Source organism: Macrobrachium rosenbergii, chromosome 48 (assembly GCF_040412425.1).
Source record: "Macrobrachium rosenbergii isolate ZJJX-2024 chromosome 48, ASM4041242v1, whole genome shotgun sequence".
Classification (NCBI taxonomy): domain Eukaryota; kingdom Metazoa; phylum Arthropoda; class Malacostraca; order Decapoda; family Palaemonidae; genus Macrobrachium; species Macrobrachium rosenbergii.
In genome coordinates, this window is record NC_089788.1 from 2,408,002 (window position 1) to 2,435,501 (window position 27,500).

General features: G+C 37.0%; 1 protein-coding gene across 20 annotated transcripts in view; it reads right to left on the minus strand.

The window, feature by feature from the left end:
• Positions 1-27,500, minus strand: part of LOC136831178 (uncharacterized) — a 1,009,691-nt gene that overhangs the window by 75,956 nt on the left and 906,235 nt on the right. For all 20 annotated transcript variants that reach the window (XM_067091138.1, XM_067091137.1, XM_067091135.1 and 17 more), the window contains 2 exons: positions 23,986-24,107; positions 9,347-9,468 (listed from right to left, as the gene is read on the minus strand). In XM_067091138.1, coding sequence (XP_066947239.1) covers positions 9,347-9,468; positions 23,986-24,107 — 244 coding nt within the window. The remainder of the gene's footprint in view (positions 1-9,346; positions 9,469-23,985; positions 24,108-27,500) is intronic.

Consider the following 27,500-nt stretch of genomic DNA (forward strand, 5'->3'; position numbering starts at 1 on the left):
AAGATTACGAGAGAGAGAGAGAGAGAGAGAGAGAGAGAGAGAGAGAGAGAGAGAGAGAGAGAGAAAACGATCATCATTTAAGACTCGCAAATGCTTCATCACCGACCACTAATACTATTCCTCGTTATACTGTATATGTCAACTAAGAAATTCAATTTGAGCCGCGGTGCACTGACAGGCAATTGACTGCACGCTTTCAACTGTGACGAAAAGGCAATGGGTACAAAAGCGTCATCCATTAAGTGCTGACAGCCGGCAGCGTTAGCTCTTAAAAAGACGGAGCATAAAACCTGTATTGTTGGGACAAACATGGACCTGCACTGATGGGACAAACATGGACCTGTACTGTCGGGACAAACAAGGACCTGTACTTTTGGGACAAACATGGACCTGTACTGTTGGGACAAACATGGACCTGTACTGTTGGGACAAACATGGACCTGTACTTTTGGGACAAACATGGACCTGCACTGCAGGGACAAACATGGACCTGCACTGTCGGGACAAACATGGACCTGTACTGCTGGGACAAACATGGACCTGTACTGTCGGAACAAACACGGACCTGCACTGCTGGAGCAAACATGGACCTATACTGCTGGGACAAACATGGACCTGTACTGTCGGGACAAACATGGACATGCACTGCTGGAACAAACATGGACCTGTACTGCTGGGACAAACATGGACCTGTACTGTCGGGACAAACAAGGACCTATACTGTACATTCACAAATAAACAATTTCTTTTCTTGTGCAACAGAAATTCTTGCCTCTTAAAAAATGACACAAAAACCATTTCAGGAAACAAACAGAAAGGCAAAAATAACATTCTACAGCAACAGGTTAAAAATGTTGACTGAATGGCCCGCTTTTTCAGTATAGGTCCCACATACTACCAGACAAATGGTACAGCTGACAAAGGTCAATTATTTACTCTCTCACAAGAAGAATGAATTTAACAACTGAAAACGTCAAGAGGCTACCTTCCTAACAAGAATGCATTTTACAAATGTCAAAGTCACTTAAACCATATTCAAATTAATTAGCTTTGAATTAAAAAAATATAAACTTGAATTTTCCTTAAATATTTTACCTACACTTCAATAATAAGTAAACCAAATACTTCGTCTCCTTATATCTGGCACCAGGAAAAAGTTAAGATATTAAACATCCTCAAAAAAAAAAATATAGCTTAGTTTTACCAGACCACTGAGCTGATTAACAGCTCTCAAAACGCGCTTTACTTAGCATCAGGACTGTCCTATCCTCCACATTCACTGACCTCCGACCTTGACCTCTTAAAAACCACGACGTTTATACCGAACTAGTAGCAGCGTTAGATGTTGACGACGATAATCGTGAGTCAACAACACTTGAACGTGATCTTGAATACATCATCGGAACTTTCAATCGGGGTTCTTATTGCTTATCATCATCTTCCTGTCCCAGCGTCACAGACATACATGACGACTGACGGACGGGTGTGTGGCCAATTCGGCCAAGTATATACGATTGAAGAAATTGGGATTTCCACTGTATGAAATATTAGGATTTTTTTTAAACAATGAAGTTATATAATTCATACGAAATATTTGGATATTTTTTAAACAGTGAAGTTATATTATTTAACTGTATCTAACTGTGTGTGTGTGTGTGTGTGTGAGAGAGAGAGAGAGAGAGAGAGAGAGAGAGAGAGAGAGAGAGAGAGAGAGAGAGAGAGAGAGAGACTTTGGAAGAAACGAGAAATTTAAAACCTACCATTAACAATACAAAGAAACAAAGATTATGATATCGATAAAAACTTCGAAGTTACACTCCTCACATTCAATACAATTATAATTTTCGCAATCCAGCGCCTGCGCATATTCCCCGTCTAGCAAATGTTAATTATATACGATTAACACAACGATATTACGTAAACGTGTTCACAGAGGGCGAAAGTATTCCCTGCATATCTCCACAGGAGTTCCAAGGTTATACACATATACATTACCCAAGCGTCAAGTTGCGAACACCGTATGATTATGAGGTGTTAAAGCCATTGCGGGGAGGCATGTTTCGTGCCAAATGGTTAAGTGTTTTGCCCAATTTATGGGCTGGTGTTTACGCGAGAGCAAACACGGTGCCATTCGTGCGTTACACGAACCGCCCAAGTTAAGTAAACATGCGGCGTGAGAAGAAGAAGAAGAAGAAGAAGAAGAAGAAGAAGAAGAAGAAGAAGAAGAAGAAGAAGAAGAGGAAATCGAATAAATTTAAGAAGGGGCTTTCCTTTGTAAATGAAATTATTGGAATGGAATTGAACACAGAATTTAGGCCAAAGACCAAGCGCTGGGAAATAAGAAATCATTCAGCGCTTAAATGCAAATTAAGAGTAGAAACGTTTTAAAGGTTGAACAGGAAGAAAACCTCACTGTTGCACTATAATACAACTCACAAGAGAGAGTGGAAAGAAAGATGAAAGAAAGAGAATACGAACGGAGGTACAGTAAAAGGGATGAAAGGAGTTGCAGCTTGGGGCCAAAGGGACGCTGCAAAGAATCTTAAGTAATGCCTACAGCGCACCGCATGAGGTGCACTGACGGCACTAACCCCCCTACGGGTACACTTATGATATGGGAAGTCTTTGGGGCAGACCAGATTTATGTTAGTGAGCCTAAACCAATGTAATTTCCTTGACCAAATTTACCAAAGTTAATGCTGTCTTCCCATAGCTCTAGCAAGCAAAAGCAGTTGTTCTGACTAATTGTGAAGCAGTACAAGGCTATAACCGCTAAAACAAAGAAGCTGAAAAAACATTGCAAATAGATTTTTAGTAGCTTTACATGCCAAAGCTAATAGAAATTGAAAATCTTTTCAAGTCACTAATTCATTATTTTCACCGTTCAAGCAGCCCATTCCTCAAAATCTTGAGTCAGCATAACTCGAAACTGACACGCAAACTATCAAGAAGCTCCAATTTCTGAGAAAAAATTGAAATAAAAATAAATGGCAGTCCATTAAGCTAAGTTTTTCACGACTAGCCAACGCACGAAATCGGATCAATAAGTGGTTTAAATCCCTTCCCAGACGCATATAAATACAGCAAGAACGACTGTCTGGTCATTTTACGGCTACCGGACGATGGGGACAGTTTGTCCTTGAAAGCTTGGAACTTTTGTGAGTTAAACCTCCGTCAGACACCATCCTGCTTAAATGAGGTCCTGTTATTCTTTGACTAGCGTTGATGTATAGAAGCTATCTTATACACTGTGCTTCGAATCCCTAATACATTAGAAATTACAATATAAAAAGGCAGTAACTTTACCTCTATTTAACTTATTAAAACTTATTTCTTCACTCATTCATCAAGTGATAATGAATGGACCAAAGGCAGTTTTATGGGAAAGACGAAAAGTACAAAACATGTCACGTCAACGAACGTCTGATTCGTACTGAGAGAACGGCTGCATAGGGTATACAAGTTTCAGTCCTTGTTAAAAGACAGCTAAATTACTGTCCAACCTTCCAACCACTTATTGCTTTGAAAGTGTTGGAGATTACTATCTTGTTCTTGGTAACTTCTCCAGTGTCATGTTCCTGCCTGAATGGGTTTTTTCATAATAATAATAATAATAATAATAATAATAATAATAATAATAATAATAATAATAATAATACGAAGGAAGAAGATCCTCTTTAAGGCAAGTTTTGTTGAATAAAATGGCTGCAAGAAAAGCGAATTATTAGAAGAATTACGAAAACTTAGTATAAAACCAATTCGCAAAATACAGCCATTTTATTCAATAATAATAATAATAATAATAATAATAATAATAATAATAATAATAATAATAATAATAATAAATGCTGACATACGAAAGCTACAGGCAAGAAAAATGAAAGTGAAAGGGAGCTAAATTGAAAAAAAGAAAAGTTTAGGCAAAGCCAAAACCTTTTTATCAGCATTAATTACTGACAACACACAAAGCTATACCAATTTACAGATTACCGCTTAGGTAAAAAAAATTAACTGAAGCACGTTGTTGTCACTACGCGGCTGCAAACCATAAGGACGAAGTACAAGGCAATAAAAAGCAATTGAACTGGAGGGGGGGGTGTAAGAATGACGGTACATCCTACCTAAGGAGACACACAAAAGAAAAGAGTCTCATACACATGCCACGTCCTGGACCCGTGTACTGTTGAGGGAACAAGGAAGGTCTTTACCACGCAGATCTTATCTCAGAACGAACACCAGATATAAAATTCTCCTGGTCCCCATAAAGACCACACCACCCTCCTTCAACTTGAGAGAGAGAGAGAGAGAGAGAGAGAGAGAGAGAGAGAGAGAGAGAGAGAGAGTCCGGCAGGATCTCCCGAAGATGAAGAATAAGATGCTATCGGATACAAAAGAGGGTAAAAGAGGACTGAATCCCTGATTCGTGAAAAGAATAAAGAGGAGGAGGAGGAGGAGGAGGAGGAGGAGGAGGAGATAAGAGCAATGCAGTTAAGGAGGATTTAGTCCTTTTTCATTTAATGAAAGGGTATCCTGAGGATCCGGGTGAACATCTCCCCCCACTACCCGCCCAGAGGTGTGTGCGCCACCTCCGTCAATGTAAATAATGGCATCGAGATGGAAAGCCTTCTTTATACCTCGCTTCATTCGTTCAGCTTTTAATTAAGTTCTAATCTATACTCTGTAAGTAAGCATAGTTACGTGTATACAGTCTGTATGTATATATATATATATATATATATATATATATATATATATATATATATATATATATATATATATATATATATATATTTAATACACACACACACACAACACACATATATATAATTATATATTTAATATACACACACATATATATATAATTATATATATAAACACGCCTATACCGCTACCACCTAAAAAAAACGTAGAAATGCTAAACAAAGACAAACTTTCCTCTTGGTAAATAAAAATAAAAAAAAGAGAAGCATAAAAATTGACCCCAGCATAAAAGTCTGGTAATTTACTAAAAAATAAAAATTACCTCATAAATCCTAAGTCGTCAGACACAAAAATATATTAATTACTTCACACGAAACTGATGAGGCAATATAATATTTTCACAGTTAGAAAACCCTCCAATTACTTGGATGACCTCCAAGATAAAATACTCCCTTGCACTGACAACACCAACATAATTGAAGAATATTTTTGGATGTTCTATCTGTTCACACATTTAACACACACACACACACACACACACACACACACACACACACACACACACTCTCTCTCTCTCTCTCTCTCTCTATGCGAGTGAGGTGACAGACTTTTCTTAAGACAGAAACTGATATTTGGAAGCACATAACTTCTCAATTTACAGCATCAGTTAAGAAATAAAATACACAAAACAGAAGACGGGGAGGTGATGGCAAAATCAAAATAAAAATTACATGTAGCGGAACTGAAGGGGAAAATTGGATGAAGAAATGCACGTAAGGAAACGTGTGATGTAATCAACAGTAATATATCTGCACATAAAGTTATTAGAAACAAAATGAGAATGAAATTCAGAGAAGAGTAGGGACAAAATAAAGAATTTTGGCGAACAGAGTATTATATTCTTGGCGAACAGAGTCTTATATTCTTGGCTAACAGCGCATTATATTCTTGGCGAACAGAATATTATATTCTTGGCTAACAGAGCATTATATTCTTGGCGAACAGAGTATTATATTTCTGGCGAACAGAGTCTTATATTCTTGGCTAACAGAGTATTATATTCTCGGCGAACAGTCTTATATTGTTCGCTAACAGAGCATTATATTCTTGGCGAACAGAGTATTATATTTTTGGCGAACAGAGTCTCATATTCTTGGCGAACAGAATATTATATTCTTGGCGAACAGTACTATATTCTTGGCGAACAGTCCTATATTCTTGGCGAACAGTCCTATATTCTTGGCGAACAGAGTATTATATTCTTAGCTAACAGAGCATTATATTCTTGGCGAACAGAGTATTATATTTTTGGGGAACAGTCTTATATCCTTGGCGAACAGAGTCTCATACCATGCTATCAAATGCCCCTGCTGTAAGAAAACTGTCGACAAAAGACTACCATGACAGGGTAAGACACCTAATCGTGTGTACAATTATACCTACTCATCAACAGGTGGACTGTGGAACAGCCTTCCAGAGGAGGTCGTGAAACTGGAACTTCAGAAATTCAAGCGGAGATGCATTGCATTGCTACCTTAATACTATTTTCCTGGAATTTTAATACATTTTTATCTCTTTACTGATTTATCAATTTATTATTTTCTTTTTTGACCTCCTCTTACTTCTTTCTCATGAACACCATAATATTCTTTGGAAGCTTGAATATCAAGTCAACGGCCTCTGTGGGCTTGTTCCATATGAATGGGTTTCATCTCCTGAATAATAATAATAATAATAATAATAATAATAATAATAATAATTATTATTATTATTATTATTATTATTATTATTATTATTATTATTATTTTTGTTTACATGCGGGTGGGCACCTGTTGACGAAACCCTCAAAACATTTCCAACAAAAATGAATAATATACTACAGTTGAAAAAGAAAATTACTGTAAATCACGAATCCTGCTATGAAGATATTAACCATGGACCTTTCGTTACATAAAACAAAAAGCTGTTCAGCAAGTCTACGTACTCTCTCTCTCTCTCTCTCTCTCTCCGAACTACTGACACTAATGACGGTCATTAGTCACCAATTGCCACCAGCACTACCACAAGTGTCTTTTAATGGCACTACCCCAGGGGGCAATTGCTGCGTGGTCCCATAAGACCACCACGAAGAAGCGAATCGCAAAAAAACGAATCGCAAAAATGAATATGGACTGATTAGCGGACTCCTGTCGCGTGGTTACGGAGGTTCTTCCTCCTGACACCCCCAAAAAGGACTGACGGGCATAAATTGCCCATAAATATAAATAAAAGAAGGGAAGGGTTTTGGGGGGAGGGGAGGGAATGGTCGACCCCTCGTGTCACTTTTCGTAAATTGAAGGGACAAGGTTCAATTTCATTAACGTAACGGGAACGGCAAAACGGTTAAGAAGCCGGCGAGTATGACTTGAATTCTTGTTTCGTACACAGCCATCGTTTTTTTTTTTTTAAGAATCTTTTAAAAACAGTTCTAAATACAGCATTAAATGCAACTATTCTATATCTGCAATACGAGAGGTTTAGGTATTAAGCTTGGATGATGAAGAATAAAAAAAAACTTTGTTTAAAGCATATACATCCTTTTTTTTTTTATTAATCTTTTAAAAACAGTTCGGAATACGGCATAAAATGCGACTATTTTATACCTACAAGAGACGTTTACAAATTAAGCTGAGAAGATTTAAAACTGACGTTTACAAAAACAATATTCCTGATCATAAATAATGTAAGGCAATATACAAAAGAGAGAGAGAGAGAGAGAGAGAGAGAGAGAGAGAGAGAGAGAGAGAGAGAGAGAGAGAGAGAGAGAGAGAGAGACTTCGTTTTCACACAGACCTCCGATCTCAGCGGAGAGCAACAATTCAACAACAACAATGCCAAAGTCTTCATGTTTTAAAAGGCATGCAACGAGTAAAATCGAAACCATTGTCTTTCTTTACTTCTCCAAATTTGGAGCACAAAGGCAAGCAAGCAAGTTCAACATTATCGCTGCGCAGGAGTTTTTATGATGTCATTACAATGCATATAAACAACATAATCTGGATATACCTCGGGGAACATCGAGCCAAGATCTGTGCCTAGAAAATGTATGAGGCTTTTTAGTTTTCTGCAAAAGAAAACTACTGTGCCGGCTTTGTCTGTCCGTCCGCACTTTTTCTGTCCGCCCTCAGATCTTAAAAACTACTGAGGCTAGAGGGCTGCAAATTGGTATGTTGATCATCCACCCTCCAATCATTAAACATACCAAATTGCAGCCCTCTAACATCAGTATTTTTTATTTTATTTAAGGTTAAAGTTACCCATAATCGTGCTTCTGGCAACGATACAGGATTAGCCACCACCGAGCCGTGGTTAAAGTTTCACAGGCCGCGGTTCATACATCATTACAGAGACCTCCGAAATATAGATTCATTTTTGGTGGCCTTGATTACACGCTGTAGCCGCTGTACAGAAAACTCGATTGCTAGGAAGAAACTTCGGGGCAATTTTTTTTTTTTTTTTTTAAATAAAATGAATGAGCTGATAAGCACAACTGCAAATTAAGATTACTTAACTCCAACTAACACTTAGACACTAAAAGACAATTGACTTCCCATTTTGGCATATCTTTGTCACATTACCCAAGTCTCGAGGGAAAAACTAGTTCTTGCAACCCTTCAGAAGGAGAGCAAGATTTCAATTGTTAATCCTTTTAAATACCAGTGGGTAGGTTCGTTGTGCCATTGGATTCAAGCGAAGACGCAATGCTTTGCTACCCTAAAACAATTCTCCTTCCAACTTAATCACCTCCTTATATTTTCTTCTCAGTGTTTATTAATTTGTTAATTTATATTTTCTTTCCTAATAGCTGATCTCTTCTTTCTGTATTCCCCATTACCTTCTGCCACTTCTTTTTAACTGAACGCCATATTGTTTTGGAAGCTTGCATTTCAAGTCAATGCTATGGGCTTATTCTATACGAACACGGTTCATGTTCTGAATAATAATAATAATAATAATAATAATAACAACAACATATCAGAGAAAAGAAAAAAAACTTGAGAAACGCAGTCTTACAATTTACTGAAAGTTATCCAAGACTTTCGAGGTATTGGCACAGAGAACCTTGCCTCCCAAGCAAGGGCATTTGGTTGGAAACGCTTCTCCTACAAGACACACAACACAATAAATGAACGCTAGTCACAGAAATTTCAATCGTTTTCTTAATCAATCTATTGTTCTTTACATATTTGTATGACATCATACAATCAGGTTGACGAATAATGGATGATATGGTTTTCATGATGACAAACAGCGAACTTTCATCTATATCTATGTAAAGCTAGGTGTGTGTGTGTGTGTGTGTGTGTGTGTGTGTGTGTGTGTGTGTGTGTGTGTGGCAGTATAGATACCCAGAGTGTCTCCACTCAATATCAATCAAGAGATCTTGTTAACACGCTTGCAAACAAGCAGACACCATTGTAAACACAGCGTCTTCGATTTTATCATCTTCGATTTTCGAATCCACGAATGAAAGAAAAAACAACATAAACAGCGACATAATAATATACAGCATACTCAGCAAAAAAAAAAAAAAAAAAAAAAAAAAAAAAAAATGGCGTATCCCCTCTCGGTCTCCTTAATGACAGGTACGGGACTCGAAACTCACCTGTACTGGTCCAGCTGATCGTAGGTGGGCTTAGGGGCGTATATGACGTGGTCGCTGGACACCGCCATCTCGGCGTCGCAAGCGCTTTCTTCCTCCACCTCCTCTTCGCTTAAGGACATTCTCTGCAAAAGACGACGCCAGAGTATGAGTAATTGGTTATTCAATAATCTGTTATATAATTATTATTATTATATTATTATTCAGAAGATGAACCCTATTCATATGGAACAAGACTACAGTGGTCATTGACTTGAAATTCAAGTTTATAATTGTTATTATTAGTATTATTATATTATTATTATTCAGAAGGTGAACCCTATTCATATGGAGCAAGCCCGAAGTGGTCATTGACTTGAAATTCAAGCTTGTTATTATTATTATTATTATTATTATTATTATTATTATTATTATTATTATTATTATTATTATTATTATTATTATTATTCAGAAGATGAACCCTATTCATGTGGAACAAGCCCGAAGTGGTCATTGATTTGAAATTCAAGCTTCTTGTTGTTGTTGTTGTTGTTATTATTATTATTATTATTATTATTATTATTATTATTATTATTATTATTATTCAGAAGATGAACACTATTCATATGGAACAAGCCCACCACAGGGGCCACTGACTTGAAATTCAAGCTTCCAAAGAGTATGGTGCTATTAGGAAGTAAGAGACGGTAAAGGGAAATGCAAGAATTAGAATTACAGAGATCGTTCATATAAGAACTATAAAGTAGAAGTAACAGAGTCACTGGTCATTTAATAAAATGTTACGCAAATACAGGAATCAGAATTACAGAGATCGTACAAATAAGAACTGTTCTGTAAAGTTGTAAAGTATCAGTATCGATTATGTTTCAGAGAAGGGAATTCGGAAAATTACGTAATAAGAGAGAGAGAGAGAGAGAGAGAGAGAGAGAGAGAGAGAGAGAGAGAGAGAGAGAGAGAGAGAGAGAGAGAGAGAGAGAGAGAACTAGTGGTTAAAAGGCACAGGAGAAATGTCACAGTCCGGATATAGTACAAGTTTTTGATATATAAATCTATGTTAAGTAACCAACATGAAAAAAAAAATCAATTACCAGTAGTTCAACCAGACCATCTGATAAAAAAAAAAAAATCTGATATAAACTATCCATTAAATATTGTTTCTGCGAATAATGCAATCTACCTAACACACAGCAAATTTCTTTTATAACAAACAAAAACTGGACAAACTGGAAATGATTTAATTCAACAAAATTACATTTGTTTTCGGAACTGTGATCCACATTTGTCGTTCGGAGTTGGTCGACACTGGAAAAGTCTTTGAGAAACCCTTTTAATGTTTTCGTCCAGTTTAATCCTCTAATCAAGAACTGGGTCGTATAACGTATAAGTATCGAGTTTCCAAGGCTCCAATAACTGCCAATCTATCCTCAGACGAAACACATACTAACTCTAAGTCGTGCTCTTTTGAAATGACCAATTCCGTAACACTATACAGCCGATCCAATCCGGTCTGAATTGATACTATTAGATTCATTATTCCACACACAATCCCATTCATTACGATAATGGGGTTTCTGCGGCTAAATTTGATCTGGTAACCGTAGATGAAACTTGCTGCTCTATCAGCATGACAATGCCTCGGATAATTACTACTCGGTTCGTACTGTGCAATTAAGGATGAAAGTAACTGGAACCATTTTCAAACCCCTCGGGACACTTTCTTCATTTCAGTCGAGTGATTCCGTTACTTTCGAAAAGCCGCGTAAAAACACGAGGCTAAAACGATTAAAAAAAGGGCGCAAAATAACGCCATAAAATGATAATAAGGGGCACAAAAATAAGGCCATAAAATTATTTAAAAAAAGGGAACAAAATAAAGACATTAAATTATACAAAAAGAGCGCATAAAATCAAGACACAGCTCCACTTCTCCAACGTTCCGTTTTTATGGTCATTTGCAACATTACCGCAAACGTCGAAAGAGCCCCACTTAAAATCCGATGTCGTAAGCGATACGGTTGCTTAACTGCTGTTGTAATCACAGGGTAAACAGAGGCAGCGGGGGGTAACGCCCTCATTTACACGACAAAGCCACGGTTAAAAAGCCGGGGATTGTGGTTTATGCCTTTGTTTCGGTAAAACCGACGACGAATGGAGATGAAAGCTGCTACTAATATCTATTCAAAATGGGTCTGTATTGTACAGTAGCCAACAACAAATTAATGATTTTCATTTCTTCTTCCACTATTATTATTATTATTATTATTATTATTATTATTATTATTATTATTATTATTATTATTCAGAAGACAAACCCTTGTTCATACCACTGACCTGAAATTAAAGCTTTCAGAGAATATGGTGTTCATTTGAAATAAAAAGTTACAGAAGGTAATAGGAAATACAGAAGAGATCAGTTGTCAGAAAAGAGAAAAGATAAACTAATAAACTAATAAATGAATAGATAAAATATTAACAAATAAGTAAAATACAAGGTGAACTGTCTAAGGGTAGTCATGCTCTGTATCTTCGTTTGAACTTTTGCGGGTTTAATTGCACACCGTCCCCAGGGAGACTGGCTAATTATTCTGAAGTATCTCGACAGATAACGGCAAGAAATGAGACGGAAAAATAATACAATTTCTGTTGAGTGGCAGCTCTCGAAATACCCATGATCCCTGACAGTAATTACATCTCTTATTTTACTGATCTTGTAATCTACGTCCGTCTTTCGAAACAAAAATATTTCTTGGTGCGAGCAAGGACAGTTACTTGAGGAATGAGACGTAACTTGGCTACTTTCAGTCAGTTTCTCTCAAGAGACAAAAAAACATTCAGTACACACGAGGAGAAAGGCTAATGCGTTTAATGCTAAATGAAGTCATTTTCCTTAATAGCTTGTGGCTTTGTAGGAAAACCAGAAAATAAGTAAAAAATGCGCCGAGGTTTCTTCGGTGCAATCGAGTTTTCTGGAAATCGTATAATCAAGGCTACAGAAAACAGATCTATCTTTCGGTGGTCTCGGTATAATGGCTGTATGAGCCGAGACCAATGAAACTTTTAACCACGGCCCGGTGGTGGCCAATCATATATCGATGCTAAAAGCACGATTATGGCTGACTATTAACCTTAAATAAAATAAAAACTACTGAGGCTAGAGGGCTGCAGTTTGGTATGTTTGATGATTGGAGGGTGGATGATCAACACACCAATTTGCAGCCCTCTAGCCTAAATAGTTTTTAAGTGCTAACTGTTGAACTGGGGATGAATTTGTAGAAAACTTCTACGACATTAGTCGCTTCATAAACCTATGCACATTGCTCATCAGTAGCTCATCGAACCCCCAACAAAGTTCTCTACCTCGCGCTCACACACTATCTATCTCGATGCTAAGGCGTTTTCGTTCCAGCAACTCGTCCACATCACTAATCATCCGTTCTCTAAGTCATCCTTTCCTCCTTCCTTCCAACACCAGCCTAAATTCCTCCATTCTCTACACATGGCCAAATCATCTCAAAACATTCTGATCCACCTCCCAACGCAAGAAGCTTCCTTTTCGTCACAGAACTTTTTAACCATTGAACTAATTAAGACTTTCCAAGATTTGTACATCCTCAGCAACTTCCACACTGCGCATAAGACAAATTACTTCACTCCAAACAACTTTCTTTTCTCCTTTAAAGTATTTCCTCAGCTCCATCCCAATAAGCAAGTACCTCTTTTCTTTCTCATTTTTTTCTTGACTACCTGATACCAATTCTCTTGTATGCCTGTAAATGATATTTTCCATTTAGGTGTCTTAATGTCTAATCATAGCACCCATAATGAAATTGGAATAAAAAGTATTAGGTCAAAGGCCAAGCGCTGGCACCTATGAGGTCATTCAGCGCTGAAAGGGAAACTGACAGTGAAGAAGGTTTGAAAGGTGTAACAGGAGGAAAACCTCGCAGTTGCACTACGAAACAATTGTTAGAAGAAGGTGGAAAGATGAAAGATATGACCAGAGGTACAGTAAAAGGAATGAAAGGGGTTGCAGCTAGGGGCCTAAGGGACGCTGCAAAGAACCTTAAGTAATGCCTACAATGCAACGCGTGAGGCGCACTGACGGCACTATCCCCGACAGGAAGCACCCATATTGATGAATAACGGCAAGACGAACACTAACCTACTTAGCATTCCATTTCATACATAACCTATGTTTCTGCATTCCACTGATTTAATCTAAAACATCCATGATGGAAAAAAAAGGGAGGATTACATTTGCAACCACAAAGATAATGATAAAACCTCTTACAGGGATGGATAAAAGCATAAAGATTTTCCCAAGTTTTTTTTTTTTTTTTTTTTTTTTTTTTTTTTTTAACATTTCTCCCAATCTGGTTGGTTTGGAACGAAAGCCACTTTTTATCTCGAACTGCCTGTGACATCAACGCAACGAGTCGCCAACATCTCTCAGGATAATTATGTTGCTTGCCACTCTGTTCTCCCCAACAATGTGCGCTGACTGGCGGTTTAAATCCTGTTAGACGATGGAAGTCCACTCTGCAGTCCACTTATTTTCCTCTGTCGCAAGGCACCAATAAAATGTTTAACGCAGCATTTGTTTAACTTTGTATAACCTCCATCGTGTATGATTTTATGAATGCATATTTTTATTTATTCATTTTTTTGTTGTGTACAATCTATATTTCGATTCCGCTACATGCAAAATCGATATCTCAGAACACGGCCATCTCAGCTTTTTGTCATTGTACTTGCTTTAGCAAATATTACAAATTCTTAAGTATATCTTAGTTTAACCAGACCACTGAGCTGGTTAACAGCTCTCCTAGGGCTGGCCCGAAGGATTAGATTTATTTTACGTGGCTAAGAACCAACTGGTTACCTAGCAACGGGACCAGCAACTTATTGTGGAATCTGAACCACATTGTGGCGAGAAATGAATTTCTATCACCAGAAATAAATTCCTCTAATTCTTCAATGGCCGGTCGGAGAGTCGAACGCTGCGCCATCAGCGTGCTAGCCGAGAGCTCTACCCACCCATCCAATGAAGAACATTTGTCCACTGCACTGTACTGACTTCAAAGCCTCAGTAATCCCCCCAAATCCAATCACCTATTTTAGTAAAACCCCCTTTAATTCTTCCACCCACGCCCAGTCCTTCAACGATGAACTGGGTAAGCATCCCCAACCCCCCCTAAAAAAATTGGGTCCTTCTTCCTAGCACCCCTGTCGACACCCCTAAGGGGGGGGGGTGTGTGTGTGTGTGAAGACGTCTTCAATCTTCATTAAGCTCCTCCCGGTCCGGATTGAACCTCAGCAACCATTTATTGGATCGGCCTCGCAGGTCATCAAAAGGTTAATCTCTCTCGTTCTCCGTTTACCTCCTCGTCTCTCTCTCTCTCTCTCTCTCTCTCTCTCTCTCTCTCTCTCCCCTCATTAAATTCGAATTAGTTGCAGCGGAACGAATCTATTTGTCCCTCTAACTGGAATCTGTTGAAGGTTTGTTAGAGCCACCACGAACAAAACGAGGAAAGAAGGGGATTCTTTTTCCCCCTAATTGACTCCAGAACCAAAATTGCCGTTTTTTTTTTTTTTTTTTTTTTAACAAGGGGAGGTTGTGCATATAAGGCAGTGGTCTTAAAACCTTTTCAATGCCCGTACCCGTTGATGTCTGAGAAAATTTTCTCGTACCCCCACCCAATATAAATACAATACAGAAGTAGTATTAAGAGTTTACAGTAGTACCATTAAAGCTGAGTTTAACCAGACCACTGAGCTGACTTTCAGATTAGGATAAAATACCACATAGGATTAGGATAAAATACCACACAGGCTCACGGTCTCATACTGTAACACATACACACATTAAATACATTTACTCATGCTTCCACATTAAAAAAGGTATATCAAAATTCATAATGAGTTAAGTAATATTAAAAAAAATTTAAATTTAAATTCGTGCTTTTACTATTTATTTTTATATTTTATCTATCAAGCCACAGTTCCAAACATATGAAAACGATTAGAGATACGAGCCTTGCTGGCTATCAAGTCTCGCACCCCGGGGATTAAGTTTTCGTACCCCCAGTCCCCCACGGGTACCCCACCAGGTTAAGAACCACTGTGAGGGCTGATTTCTGAGGTGACGCTGGAATACCTCTTGGCTCATATACGACTCAAGAGGTCCACATAGTTTTGATATATGAAACTATATGCTAATTATCTCCAGGTGTTCCTCGTTCAGCAAAGAACACTCCACGTTCCAGATCAAACATAAAAGAGAGTAGGCACAACCGTGACTGCTTACTGAGAGAGAGAGAGAGAGAGAGAGAGAGAGAGAGAGAGAGAGAGAGAGAGAGAGAGAGAGAGAGAAATATGGACAGCTCGAGTAAAAAGCGTAGATGCATATCAACTAAGGTTTTGAGCAACCGCTCGGTTTAGGAATATTTTCACATGCAGCGCAGGACGCCAATTGAGGTCGACGCAACACATATAACATATATAACAGGAAATTCCTGCCTGGAAGGAAGGAGACACAAGAAAGTGGGAAGGTCGACCCGAAAAGAAGAGCGAAGGCTAAACACCAATCTGGAAAACCAGCTGGTAAATGAATCTCATAATTCTGCAAACGGGGTGTAACATTTACCGTAATTTTAGAATACCATAAAAGTAAATAAATGTATGTATCACTAAAATAATAATGAGTTAAGGAATAACGAAAAAGACTCAGTAGGCTAACAGTAGGCTGACACAATCATCCAAATCGCCACGATTTTAGTAGCTGTAGCACTAACCTTGAAAACACTAATTATCTGACTTTTAAATTAAAACTTAAAATTGACTGACACAGAGATCTTCAAAAGATGCAACTTGAATCGAACCATTTGGAAAATGACGTCAGTATTATGAAAATTTAATTCCACATACACAGAAGAAATAGTCTACAGGTAGTCTAGTCTATTCTTAGAACCACCATCACCACCGGAAGATAGTCTAATATGATTGTTGTTCCACAGCAATACTAACAATATCTTTGAAGTAAATTCACGATCCTTTGGTAATTAAGAGAGGGAATATATTAGTTACTAAAAAATATCACCAGGCAATTCAGAAGATACATTTACCTTTAACAGGTGAATGATGGAGGACAGTGTACTGACAAATATTTCAGCAGTTTCGAAAGCATTGAAGTAAACCTTTTACATTCTCCCTTAGAAAACCTTTACGCATGACAATAAAAAGGAAAAATGTAAATTGCATCTAGCATCAACGATTTTGTACAGATTTATAATAAGTTATTTTGCAATCAACAAAAATTTGAGTACACAACACTAGTAACTTAAAAGGTTTAATATCTTGTCATACCAACACTCCAGTCACATGTGAATAACTAAGTTGTTAGACTAGAAAATAAAACTGATAAATAATGACTCATTCCACTTCATCTATGATTACGGCATGAATGGGAAATTGTCAGAGGAACTTATAAAACTGACCAGTCGATGTCAAAGACATTGTAAGAAAACATAAAAAGATACTCTGTCGTAGTTAAGGCTCCAGTGGAGGCCAGGGTCAAAAGCTGGCAAATTCACTGAGCACATACCATCTTCTCAAAAAGGCTTCAAAACGCCAGTATCCATCTCATTACAGAAGCTATAAAAAATATTTATGTATATATGCGACTGAAAGTCGAAATATAATGTCATTTAAAGCAAGTATTCCAAAGTGGACTTTTTTGACAGAGTAAAGGAATTCTCGGTATATGTCCTAAGTAAGGCTACAGGATATAACGAATTTCATATTTAAAAAATGTGTGTGTGTGTGTGTGTGTGTGTGTGTGTGTGTGTGTGTGTAAAAATGTGTGTGTGAGAGAGAGAGAGAGAGAGAGAGAGAGAGAGAGAGAGAGAGAGAGAGAGAGAGAGAGAGAGAGAGAGAGAGAGAGAACAGCAGACTGACATTCAGGCATTCACACCATCTGTACCCAAATGTAACCAGCATAAAAAAAATAATTGAAGGGGGCCAAAGAAAGTAATTCTGTTCTTAAAAAAAATTTCCTTGGAGTATTACGAAAATGACCAACCATCTTGTGAAATGAGGCGCTCCCTATACTTTCAGTTTTCAATTAGACACCTGAATACTGAGGGGAAGAGAAATGTTTATGTATGCCGTTAGTTCAGATCGTATCTCTTTTAAGTTCACTTCTCATTCATAGAAGATTACACGTCAAACAGAAGAACCCGACCCTTGCCTCCTGAAAGGCTACAAAACGTGCCTCCTGAAAGGCTACAAAACGTGCCTCCTGAAAGGCTACAAAACGTGCCTCCTGAATGGCTACAAAACGTGCTTCCTGAAAGGCTACAAAAAGTGCTTCCTGAAAGGCTACAAAACGTGCCTCCTGGAAGGATACAAAACGTGCCTCCTGGAAGGATACAAAACGTACCCCCTGAAAGGCTACAAAAAGTGCCTCCTGAAAAGCTACAAAACGTGCCTCCTGAATGGCTACAAAACGTGCCTCCTGAAAGGCTACAAAACGTGCCCCTGAAAGGCTACAAAACGTGCCCCCTGAAAGGCTACAGAACGTGCCTCCTGAAAAGCTACAAAACGTGCCTCCTGAAAAGCTACAAAGCGTGCCCCCTGAAAGGCTACAAAACGTGCCTCCTGGAAGGCTACAAAACGTACCCCCTGAAAGGCTACAAAAAGTGTCTCCTGAAAGGCTACAAAACATGCCTCCTGAAAGGCTACAAAACTAAAGGCTGTTCTTAAAAAGTTTTCTTTTATTTGTTTACACTTGATTTACGGTTTCCTGTTGACAGTAATGGATGTACTACAGCATCAATAACGCTGTTGGGTGCTGGCCATTTAGTTAACTATACATGAATACACCGGTTCAACAATTCAGTTACACGAATACAGAATTATTATTATTATTATTATCAGAAGACGAAACATATTCATGTGGAACAATTCCACCATAGAGGCCACTGACTTGAAATTCAAGCTTCCAAAGAGTATTACGGTGTTCATTAGAAAGAAGTAACAGAAAGCAATGCACTTTTAGTAACGGGCTCTTGCCTTTTATTTAGTATTAACACTCGATGCAAATTTCATTCAAAGTGCTAAAAATGCCATATATTAATAACTCTCTAACAGTTTATTACAGTCGATAAGCGGAGCTCTCTTTCTCAAAAATATACCACTTGCTCAAGTAGGAAGAGCCAGTGCTTAGTTTACAACATTATTTTCATACTGGAAGAAGGTTTGAAGGACTGATTTATTTTCTGTAACATTTCGGAAACTAAGAATTAAGAAACGATTTCGATTTCCCATAAACAATTGCATATGAATTTTCAATATATATACATACATACATCCATACACACACACACACTGATTATATATATACTGTATATATATATATATATATATATATATATATAATGTATGTATATATATATATATATATATATATATATATATATATATATATATATATATATATATATATATATACAAGAAAATGACTGGCAGAAGTTTTTGTGCGCTTGGTACTGAACTTCTGCCTGTCATTGTCCTATGGTGTTCAAGCTTATATACTGAAGTCATGTGCATTTTCTGTGATTTTTACACATATATATTTATATTTATATACATATATATATATATATATATATATATATATATATATATATATATATATATATATATATATATATATATAAAATGAACGATTTACTTTCATTACAAATCTTTACACAGTGTACACACAAAACACACACACATATATATATACACACACACACACACATATATATATATATATATATATATATATATATATATATATATATATATATATAATTTAACTTTTATTAAAAACTTTTATCGAGAACAAAAGCACTAAAGTAGTTTAAACAAATAGAACTGCCACTGGTCCAGTTTGATAAATTCTACGGGAAAACACATACCTATTACAGAATAATTTCAACCACTTTTGCTGTCGTCACGCAATACACTAAAACCTACACAACATAATATTATTATTTTCACGGTTCTACATCAGTACGACTCGCCAGTGGTGTTGAAGCGTATTCCAGGAGGATTGGCAATCAATTAAAATTCTTTTTACGTATTAAAATTATGCTTGTCAAATATCTACTATTCTCTCTCGCAATAACGAGAAAGGCGTGAATTCCCTATCTTTCATTATCATTTTCTTAAAAGGTTTAACCAGTTTATTACGTTGTATTCTTAGTTCTCATAGGGCTGCCCAGAAGGGTTTAGTAATAAGCAACATAATTACTATTATACTACGTTCTATTACTCTGTGACCTAGTAATTATAATATCAAGTTACAGATTCTTTAAAACCAGATGAATGGATAAGTGCTAAAGAACGAAAAATACAGTTTTAACAATTCGCATTTGATGTTGGTTAATTGTAAGAATCAAATTTGCACAAAACATGAAGAAAAATCAGTGCGTTTATCCTGAAAGGGTTTATATAAAACTGGTCAACTACCCGACAAATTCTCAAAGAATTGTTATTCACGTAATGAATGAGCGAAGCGATTCTAAAAACCAAAGGGTGGTAATGTTCAGAAGTACATTCGTCTTCTTATAAACAATCCTCTTTTCAATAATTCTTCACCAAGAAGATATTTGCTCGAATAATGGGAATCTGAATGACAAATATATACATTTGGCCCACAACATAATATCTTGGCACCCTCTAAAATCAACGAAACTCGCATACCTTTTGCCGTACAAGTCCAATAAGCTCTGGAGATGCAGAATGTATACGATTAAACAAACACATCCGAATTAACAAACATCGCCACACGAACACACCCGATTAAACAAACACATCGCCATACGAATACATCCAACTAAACAAACACATCGCCATACAAACACTTACGATGAGAAAGAACACAAACCATCACACAGACACAAAGCTTCGTGTGTGATGTCCTTACACTCTGTCTAATTAACCACTATTGAGTTTCCTGAGAATGAAGGGACTTCATTTCTAACCGACCTAGCGTCTTCCATTCTCTCCACACGACCAGATCATCGCAAGCGCTAACCTTCCTAACACTTCTGTAGCTCTGCATCGTTCGTCATTTTAATTACGTCACATATAATACACAAAGAATTCATCTCTACAGCTTCAACGAGCAAAAAAAAAAAAAAAAAAAAAAAATACATATATACACATACATATATCATATACAAAGCCGTTTGTGTACATGCACCCAGTATAAGCGTACAAACACACGAACACTCGCGACAAAGCAGAACGAAAAACAATCGTCCTTTGCGACGACGCAATACGTTTCGGCTCTCTTTCTCCGTCCTTACTTGTTTCACGGTCATTGCCCCAACCGCTTCCGAGAAAAACTTCCTAAGGACAGCGCGTTGCACTCGAAGGAGCTTTTGGTTGATTACTGGCGAGAATCTTCCGCTGCCACAGAGCACAAGGTCCCTCCTTCCGACGAACATGACTTTTCAGACTTGCAAGTCAGTGGCTTTGATCCCCTCTTCCCGACTACCCCTTAAAAAAAAACTCTTCCCGTCTACCTCTAAAAAAACTACTAAGATTCCCCTCTTCCCGTCTGCTTCTAAAAAAAACTAAGATTCCCCTCTTCCTGTCTACCTCTAAAAAAACTAAGATTCCCCTCTTTCCGTCTGCCTCTAAAAAAACTAAAATTCCCCTCTTCCATTCTACCTCTAAGAAAACTAAGATTCCCCTCTTCCCATCCACCTCTCAAAAAAATTTAAGACTCCCCTCTTCCCGTCTACCTCTAAAAAAACTAAGATTCCCCTCTTCCCTTCTACGTCTAAGATAAACAAGACTCCCCTCTTCCCGTCTACCTCCAAAAAAACTAAGACTCCCTTCTTCCCATCTACCTCTAAAAAAAACTAAGATTCCCCTCTTCCCGTCTACCTAAAAAAAAAAAAAAAAAAAAAAAAAAAAAAAAAACTTCCCTCCTCCTGTCTACCTCTAAAAAAACTAAGCCTCCCCTCTTCCCGTCTACCTCTAAAAAAACTTAAGATTCCCCTATTCCCGTCCACCTCTAAAAAAAAATTAAGACTCCCCTCCTTCCGTCTACATGAAAAAAAACTAAGACTCCCCTCGACCGTCTTTCACTCACTTCGTCGGATGTATTCATATGCGTACGTGTTCATATTCTGCATCTCCAGAGGCTCTTGGACTCACAAGGGAAAGGTCAGTGAGATTCGCTGTTTTCAGAGGGTGCCAAGATTTGTTGATGGTTCAAATGTATGTGCTTGTCCAGTAGATTCCAATTATTCAAGTCTATCTTCTTGGTGAAGAATTAGTGGAGGGAGGATTAATAAGAAGACGAATGCATTCTTTAAAACAGAGGAAGGTGGTCTTGGCTGGGCTAGGTTCGTTTTGTCTAAATCATGCTCAGTCCTACCTTACACGTAACATTCGCAATGTCAATTTCAGTCGCTTGAAAAATGACCTACAACTATTATCCCTCCCAAAATAAGATAATGGAGAAAACGATCCTCATAATTAAAGATTTCAAATAGAAGACTCATTTCACATTCGTATAACGTACAAGAGATAGTCAACGGCCATTCAGGTATATTCAGTGTAAATTCTCTTAATTTAAAAACTTTATATTTTTGCCTCACAAAGATTATAAGAATTTATAATGAGGCCTTGCCAACTGAAGCGTAAGTCTGATCCGACTTCAAACGTGATGCGTTCTAGCTAAAAATCAGTTTCTAAGTTACATGAAAGTGATGAAACCACTAGACTTAAACGCCGAGAAACGCTGTCAGAACCTTCTTTTCACAATAACAACAGTAATAACAATAACAAATGTTGATTATATTAACATTATGACAGTGATCATTAAGAACCAGAAAAATAATCTGTTATCCCTACTGGTTTCAAGAATTTTTATTCAACAAAAGTGACTATGTTAAAGTGAAAGTGAGTAGATATCAAGAGTTTTTCTTTTTCTGAATATAAATGAGAGAGAGAGAGAGAGAGAGAGAGAGAGAGAGAGAGAGAGAGAGAGAGAGAGAGAGAGTTTCAAGAATTCTTAATCAACAAAAGTGACTATGTTATAGTGAAAGTGAGTAGATATCAAGAGTTTTTTTTTCTGAATATAAAGAGAGAGAGAGAGAGAGAGAGAGAGAGAGAGAGAGAGAGAGAGAGAGAGAGAGTTTCAAGAATTCTTAATCAACAAAAGTGACTATGTTAAAGTGAAAGTGCGTAGATATCAAAAGTTTTCTTTTCCTGATATAAATGAGAGAGAGAGAGAGAGAGAGAGAGAGAGAGAGAGAGAGAGAGAGAGAGAGAGAGAGAGAGAGAGAGAGAGAGTTTCAAGAACTCTTAATCAACAAAAGTGACTATGTTAAAGTGGATGTGCGTAGATATCAAAAGTTTTGTGAGAGAGAGAGAGAGAGAGAGAGAGAGAGAGAGAGAGAGAGAGAGAGAGAGAGAGAGAGAGAGTATAAATTCCACCTCATAACCCTAATAGCAAAATTACATCAACTCCGCAAAAGTCACCGGAGTCAAATCCGCGTACTCGTCATCCGGTTATCAACGTAATTAATCAATTACACACATCACCCGCGAACACACGCACCAACATACAATCACAATTACAATCACAATTACCTCATTGTCACAGGTGTAATCACTGGGGAAGATCGGTGGGTGATTTCTCGACCCGTCTTGACCTCCAATAAAGGGATTTGCATCGACGCAAAAAAAATAATACATCAACTGATGTTGGAAATTAATCTTAAATCACGAACATGTAAGTTGGGAGTACATTGTCATCCATACCTTATTTTTTAGCTATTAATGATGATAATACTGATGATGTAGGTCGTTTAAAAACCTCATTATGTCGTACATATCCTGTTTCAAGGTCAATCGATATGTAAAAGTCACGCTGGCAAACATATATTAACGATTATAACTACCATAAAATCAATGATCATTTCTTAGAATAAAAGCAAAGATACTATCCAAGTTGCCTCTCTCTCTCTCTCTCTCTCTCTCTCTCTCTCTCTCTCTCTCTCTCTCTCTCTCTCAGAATAATCCTGGGCCAATACAAAGCTCTCAAATATCGTCATGTATCGCAGTATATGCCAATGCTAAATTATATTGATGTGTCCTATACGAGTATAACCTTCAGTGTAATTCTATATTAAGAACGCATTTCAAGTGCAGTTTTTTATTAAAATGAATATGCTTCAAATTATGATTTATGAAAACACGGTAGTTTAACCTATTTAAGAAATAAAAATAAGTTCGTATTTACATGAGCAAAGGGTAATATCAGTCTCAAAAACCAAGAGATTATGGCAATCCTTTCCTGCATAGGAAAAAAATAAAATATAAAATACCTAAAATAAAATATAAAATAAGTATTTTCTTTACAGTCAGGATTACCCCCCAAAAAAAAAGAATAAAAAAATAAAAAGAAATGTTTAAAGTCACGATCACAAAGTGTTTAAAAAAATGGAAAATTTAGAAAAATAAAAAATTTGTTTAAAGCCAGGACTACCATAAAAAAAAGAGAATTTTTTTTATTTAAAGAAAGATCACCCCAAAAAAAAAGTATGAATTTTTCGTTTTCAAAGTCTTACCTGGTAGAGAGGTCGGTGTTGAGGGGTGAGGGGTCGATGGTCGTCCTGCAGGGGGTCGTCTCCCCCTCCGTCATTACTTAGATTCACGGACTCCTCTTCCGCGGCACTCGCTTCCTCACATTCTGCGGAAAAAACAGGAAGATTTTAGTTTTTTTTTTTTAAGAAGAGGTTTCACTTTCTAGTTATTTTTCGAGAGGAGGTTTCACTTTTTAAAGTTTTTTTTTTTGAGAAGAGGTTTCATTCTCTGAGGGTTTTTTTTGAGAAGAGGTTTCACTCTCTTTAGTTTTTTTGAGAAGAGGTTTCAATTTCTAAAGTCTTTTTTTGAGAAGAGGTTTCACTCTCTTAGTTTTTTTGAGAAGAGGCTTCAATTTCTAAAGGTTTTTTGAGAAGAGGTTTCACTTTTTACATGTATTTTTTTGAGAAAAGGTTTCACTTTTTAAATTTCTTTTTGAGAGGTGGTTTCACTTTCTAAAGTTTTTTTGAGAAGAGGCCTCATTCTCTGAAGTTTTTTTTTTTTTTTTGAGAAGAGGTTTCACTCTCTTTAGTTTTTTTGAGAAGAGGTTTCAATTTTTACAGTTTTATTTCTTAAGTTTTTTGAGAAGAGGTTTAATTTTTTAAACGGTTTTTTTTTTGAGCAGAGATTTCACTTTTTAAATGTCTTTTTTTGAGAAGAGGTTTCACTTTCTACAGTTTTTTTTTGAGAAGGGTTTCAATTCTAAAGGTTTTATTTTGAGGAGATGTTTCACTCTCCCAAGTTTTTAAGTTTTCAATTTCGGTGTTTTAAGGGAGTTCATTTGTTTGCTTCTAAAGGATTTCACACACATAGGGTTTCAAAAGGATTTGAAATAGATTTAATTCTAAATTTGACGATTTTAATCTTGAGTTTTTGAGCAAGATTCTCAAACACCAGCTTTTATGTGATGTAACGGCTTACACAAATTATTTTAACTTTCCACATCGATAAAATAAAGTCTACTTATTCCTCATGATTCTACAAAGTTTGATTCTGCATAGTTTATCAAGCAGTAATGCACTGCTTGACATGATACTATCAGCTGGTAGTTTGCATATATAAGTTCTGGGGAACAGTTCTGGCATCAATTACTAACAATGTTAAAAATGTTAAATATCAGATTCAAGAAAATCTACTTCTTAATTTAAAGACTGATTAACTGTTTTATGACCGTCTGGTCTGATGAAATGGCACTTGAACCACTATGCTATTCAGTAGTTATTAATTTGGTAAGCTGACCAAACTTCGTGTTAATACAAAACAGTTAACATTTCAATCCCAAAAATCAAATATAAGTACAAATGAATATTAGCAGAAACCACTCTGGCCAATATACAAAGTAATACCACTTTGGCATTCAGCTTAACAGACAAAGAAATGAACCTGACGACGAACTAAATACCCATGACCAATTATTAATTCTGCACATCTTCTGACTCTTCTCAGGTCAAGGTCAAAGAACCGCGTGACAGGGCGACAGGTATGGGACTCAACTCCTCCCTCCCTCCCTATACCAGCATCGCGGGTTACCTTCCCCCTCCGACAACTTCTCAGGAATTCGCGTCTCAAGAGAGGCATCTTAAAAGCACTCGACCGAGAGAATTCACATCAGTTAATAGGGGGATCATCAGTAAGTGTTATTACCATAAAATCCCCCCTCCACTCCCACCTGTCATCTTTGGTATGTGGTTTTTTTTTTTTATACCCTGGTCAGGTAAGTTGGAGTACTATAAATTTCCACTTACTTTTACGAATTGAGATTACAGTTATGACTGCATTAAATCAACATAATTGCGATAAACTCTTGACAGTTGAGCAGCGCATTTATAAGTATAATCATTACAACTTATATAATAGTTATCAACCAAACTCGTTCTACACACTGACTGGCCTTTGCCCAAACCAGGCATAAACAAGTAAAAAATGACCTGAAGTTTCTTCGGAGCAATCGAGTTTTCTGTACAGCGTACAATCAAGGCCACCGGAAACAGATCTATTTTCGGTAGTCTTCGTATAATGCTGTATGAGCCGCGGCCCATGAAACTTCAACTACGGCACGGTGGTGGCCTGGCCTATATCGTTGCCAGAAGCATGATTATGGCTAATTTTAAGCTTAAATAAAATAAAAACTTCTGAGGCTAGAGGGCTGCAATTTGTTATGTTTGATGATTGGAGGGTAGATGATCAACGTACCAATTTGCAGCCCTCTAGCCTCAGTAAGCCTCAGTAGTTTTTAAGATCTGAGGACGGACAGGTAAAGTGCGGACGGGCAGACAAAGCCGGCACAATAGTTTTCTTTTACAGACAACTAAAATCGGGTTACTTTAAATTAAAAGATAAAAATTCACTTGGTTTTTCTTCATAGAATCAATCGCGCATGACTAGACTTGCGCATTTTAAACAGAAAAAGCATTAAATAAAACTCAATTAAAAATTGAAAAACCAAACCTAACACGACTTGGTAAATACTGTGACACTGACAACCAAACAATGCATCTATATTTCATGGGGAACTCTTCAGCGCTTCGCTCTTTTAAATGTATCCTGATAAGAGGACACTTCCTCTTTTCAAAGAATCCCTGTTAAGATGATGGGTCTAGCTCAAGAGGATCTTGGTAAGAGGATACTCTATCCCTTTGCTGAGAATCATGACATGAGGATACTACCTTTCTGAGAATCACGGCATAAGGATACTACCTCTATTTATAGAAAATCCTGGTTAAGAGGACAGAGGATACCCCTTCTTTAAGAGTATACTTCCTCTTTTAGAAAACGGTAAAGGGATCCCACCCATTCTCGTTCTGGCAGAGAGCAAATGTCTAATTATATAAGGAGAAAAGGTAAAGTGTAAAAAGAAAAATAAAACGAACTGACAATGATTGAAAGCTCAGTCAAAAGAATCCAAACCAGAGGTTTTGGAAGGTCTAATACACCGACTGTTGCAAAACCTATAAACTGATATTTTTATAGCTATGTTTATCATAATATCTAGCGTTAATTTTTTGTGGATTACTTCGGTCTCAATGTCCAAAAAAAGAAGCATTGCCATTTCAAGTATTTTAGCTCTTGAGTGATAATTCTTTAATACATTCTCTCTCTCTCTCTCTCTCTCTCTCTCTCTCTCTCTCTCTCTCTCTCTCTCAAATCCTAGTGGACGGCATTCCCATTAACGGCCTACATTCCAACTAGGCAATAAAATATACAACATTTCTTAACAGGATCAAATGCATCAGCTTCCTACACTTCATGCGAAACCGACTTTCATCGACAGAGATCGTTCCTTTTTAACGAGCGAATAGATCCCTCTCTCTCTCTCTCTCTCTCTCTCTCTCTCTCTCTCTCTCTCTCTCTCTCTCTCTCTCTCTCTCTCTCTCGTTAAGTGTTAACATATCACCACTAATTTTGAATTTATCATTTCATTCTCTATCATTAAGAGCCCTAAAAATCATAGCGATCAATCGATTCCTTATAAAGGTTCACAGAAAAAAATAACATGATAAAT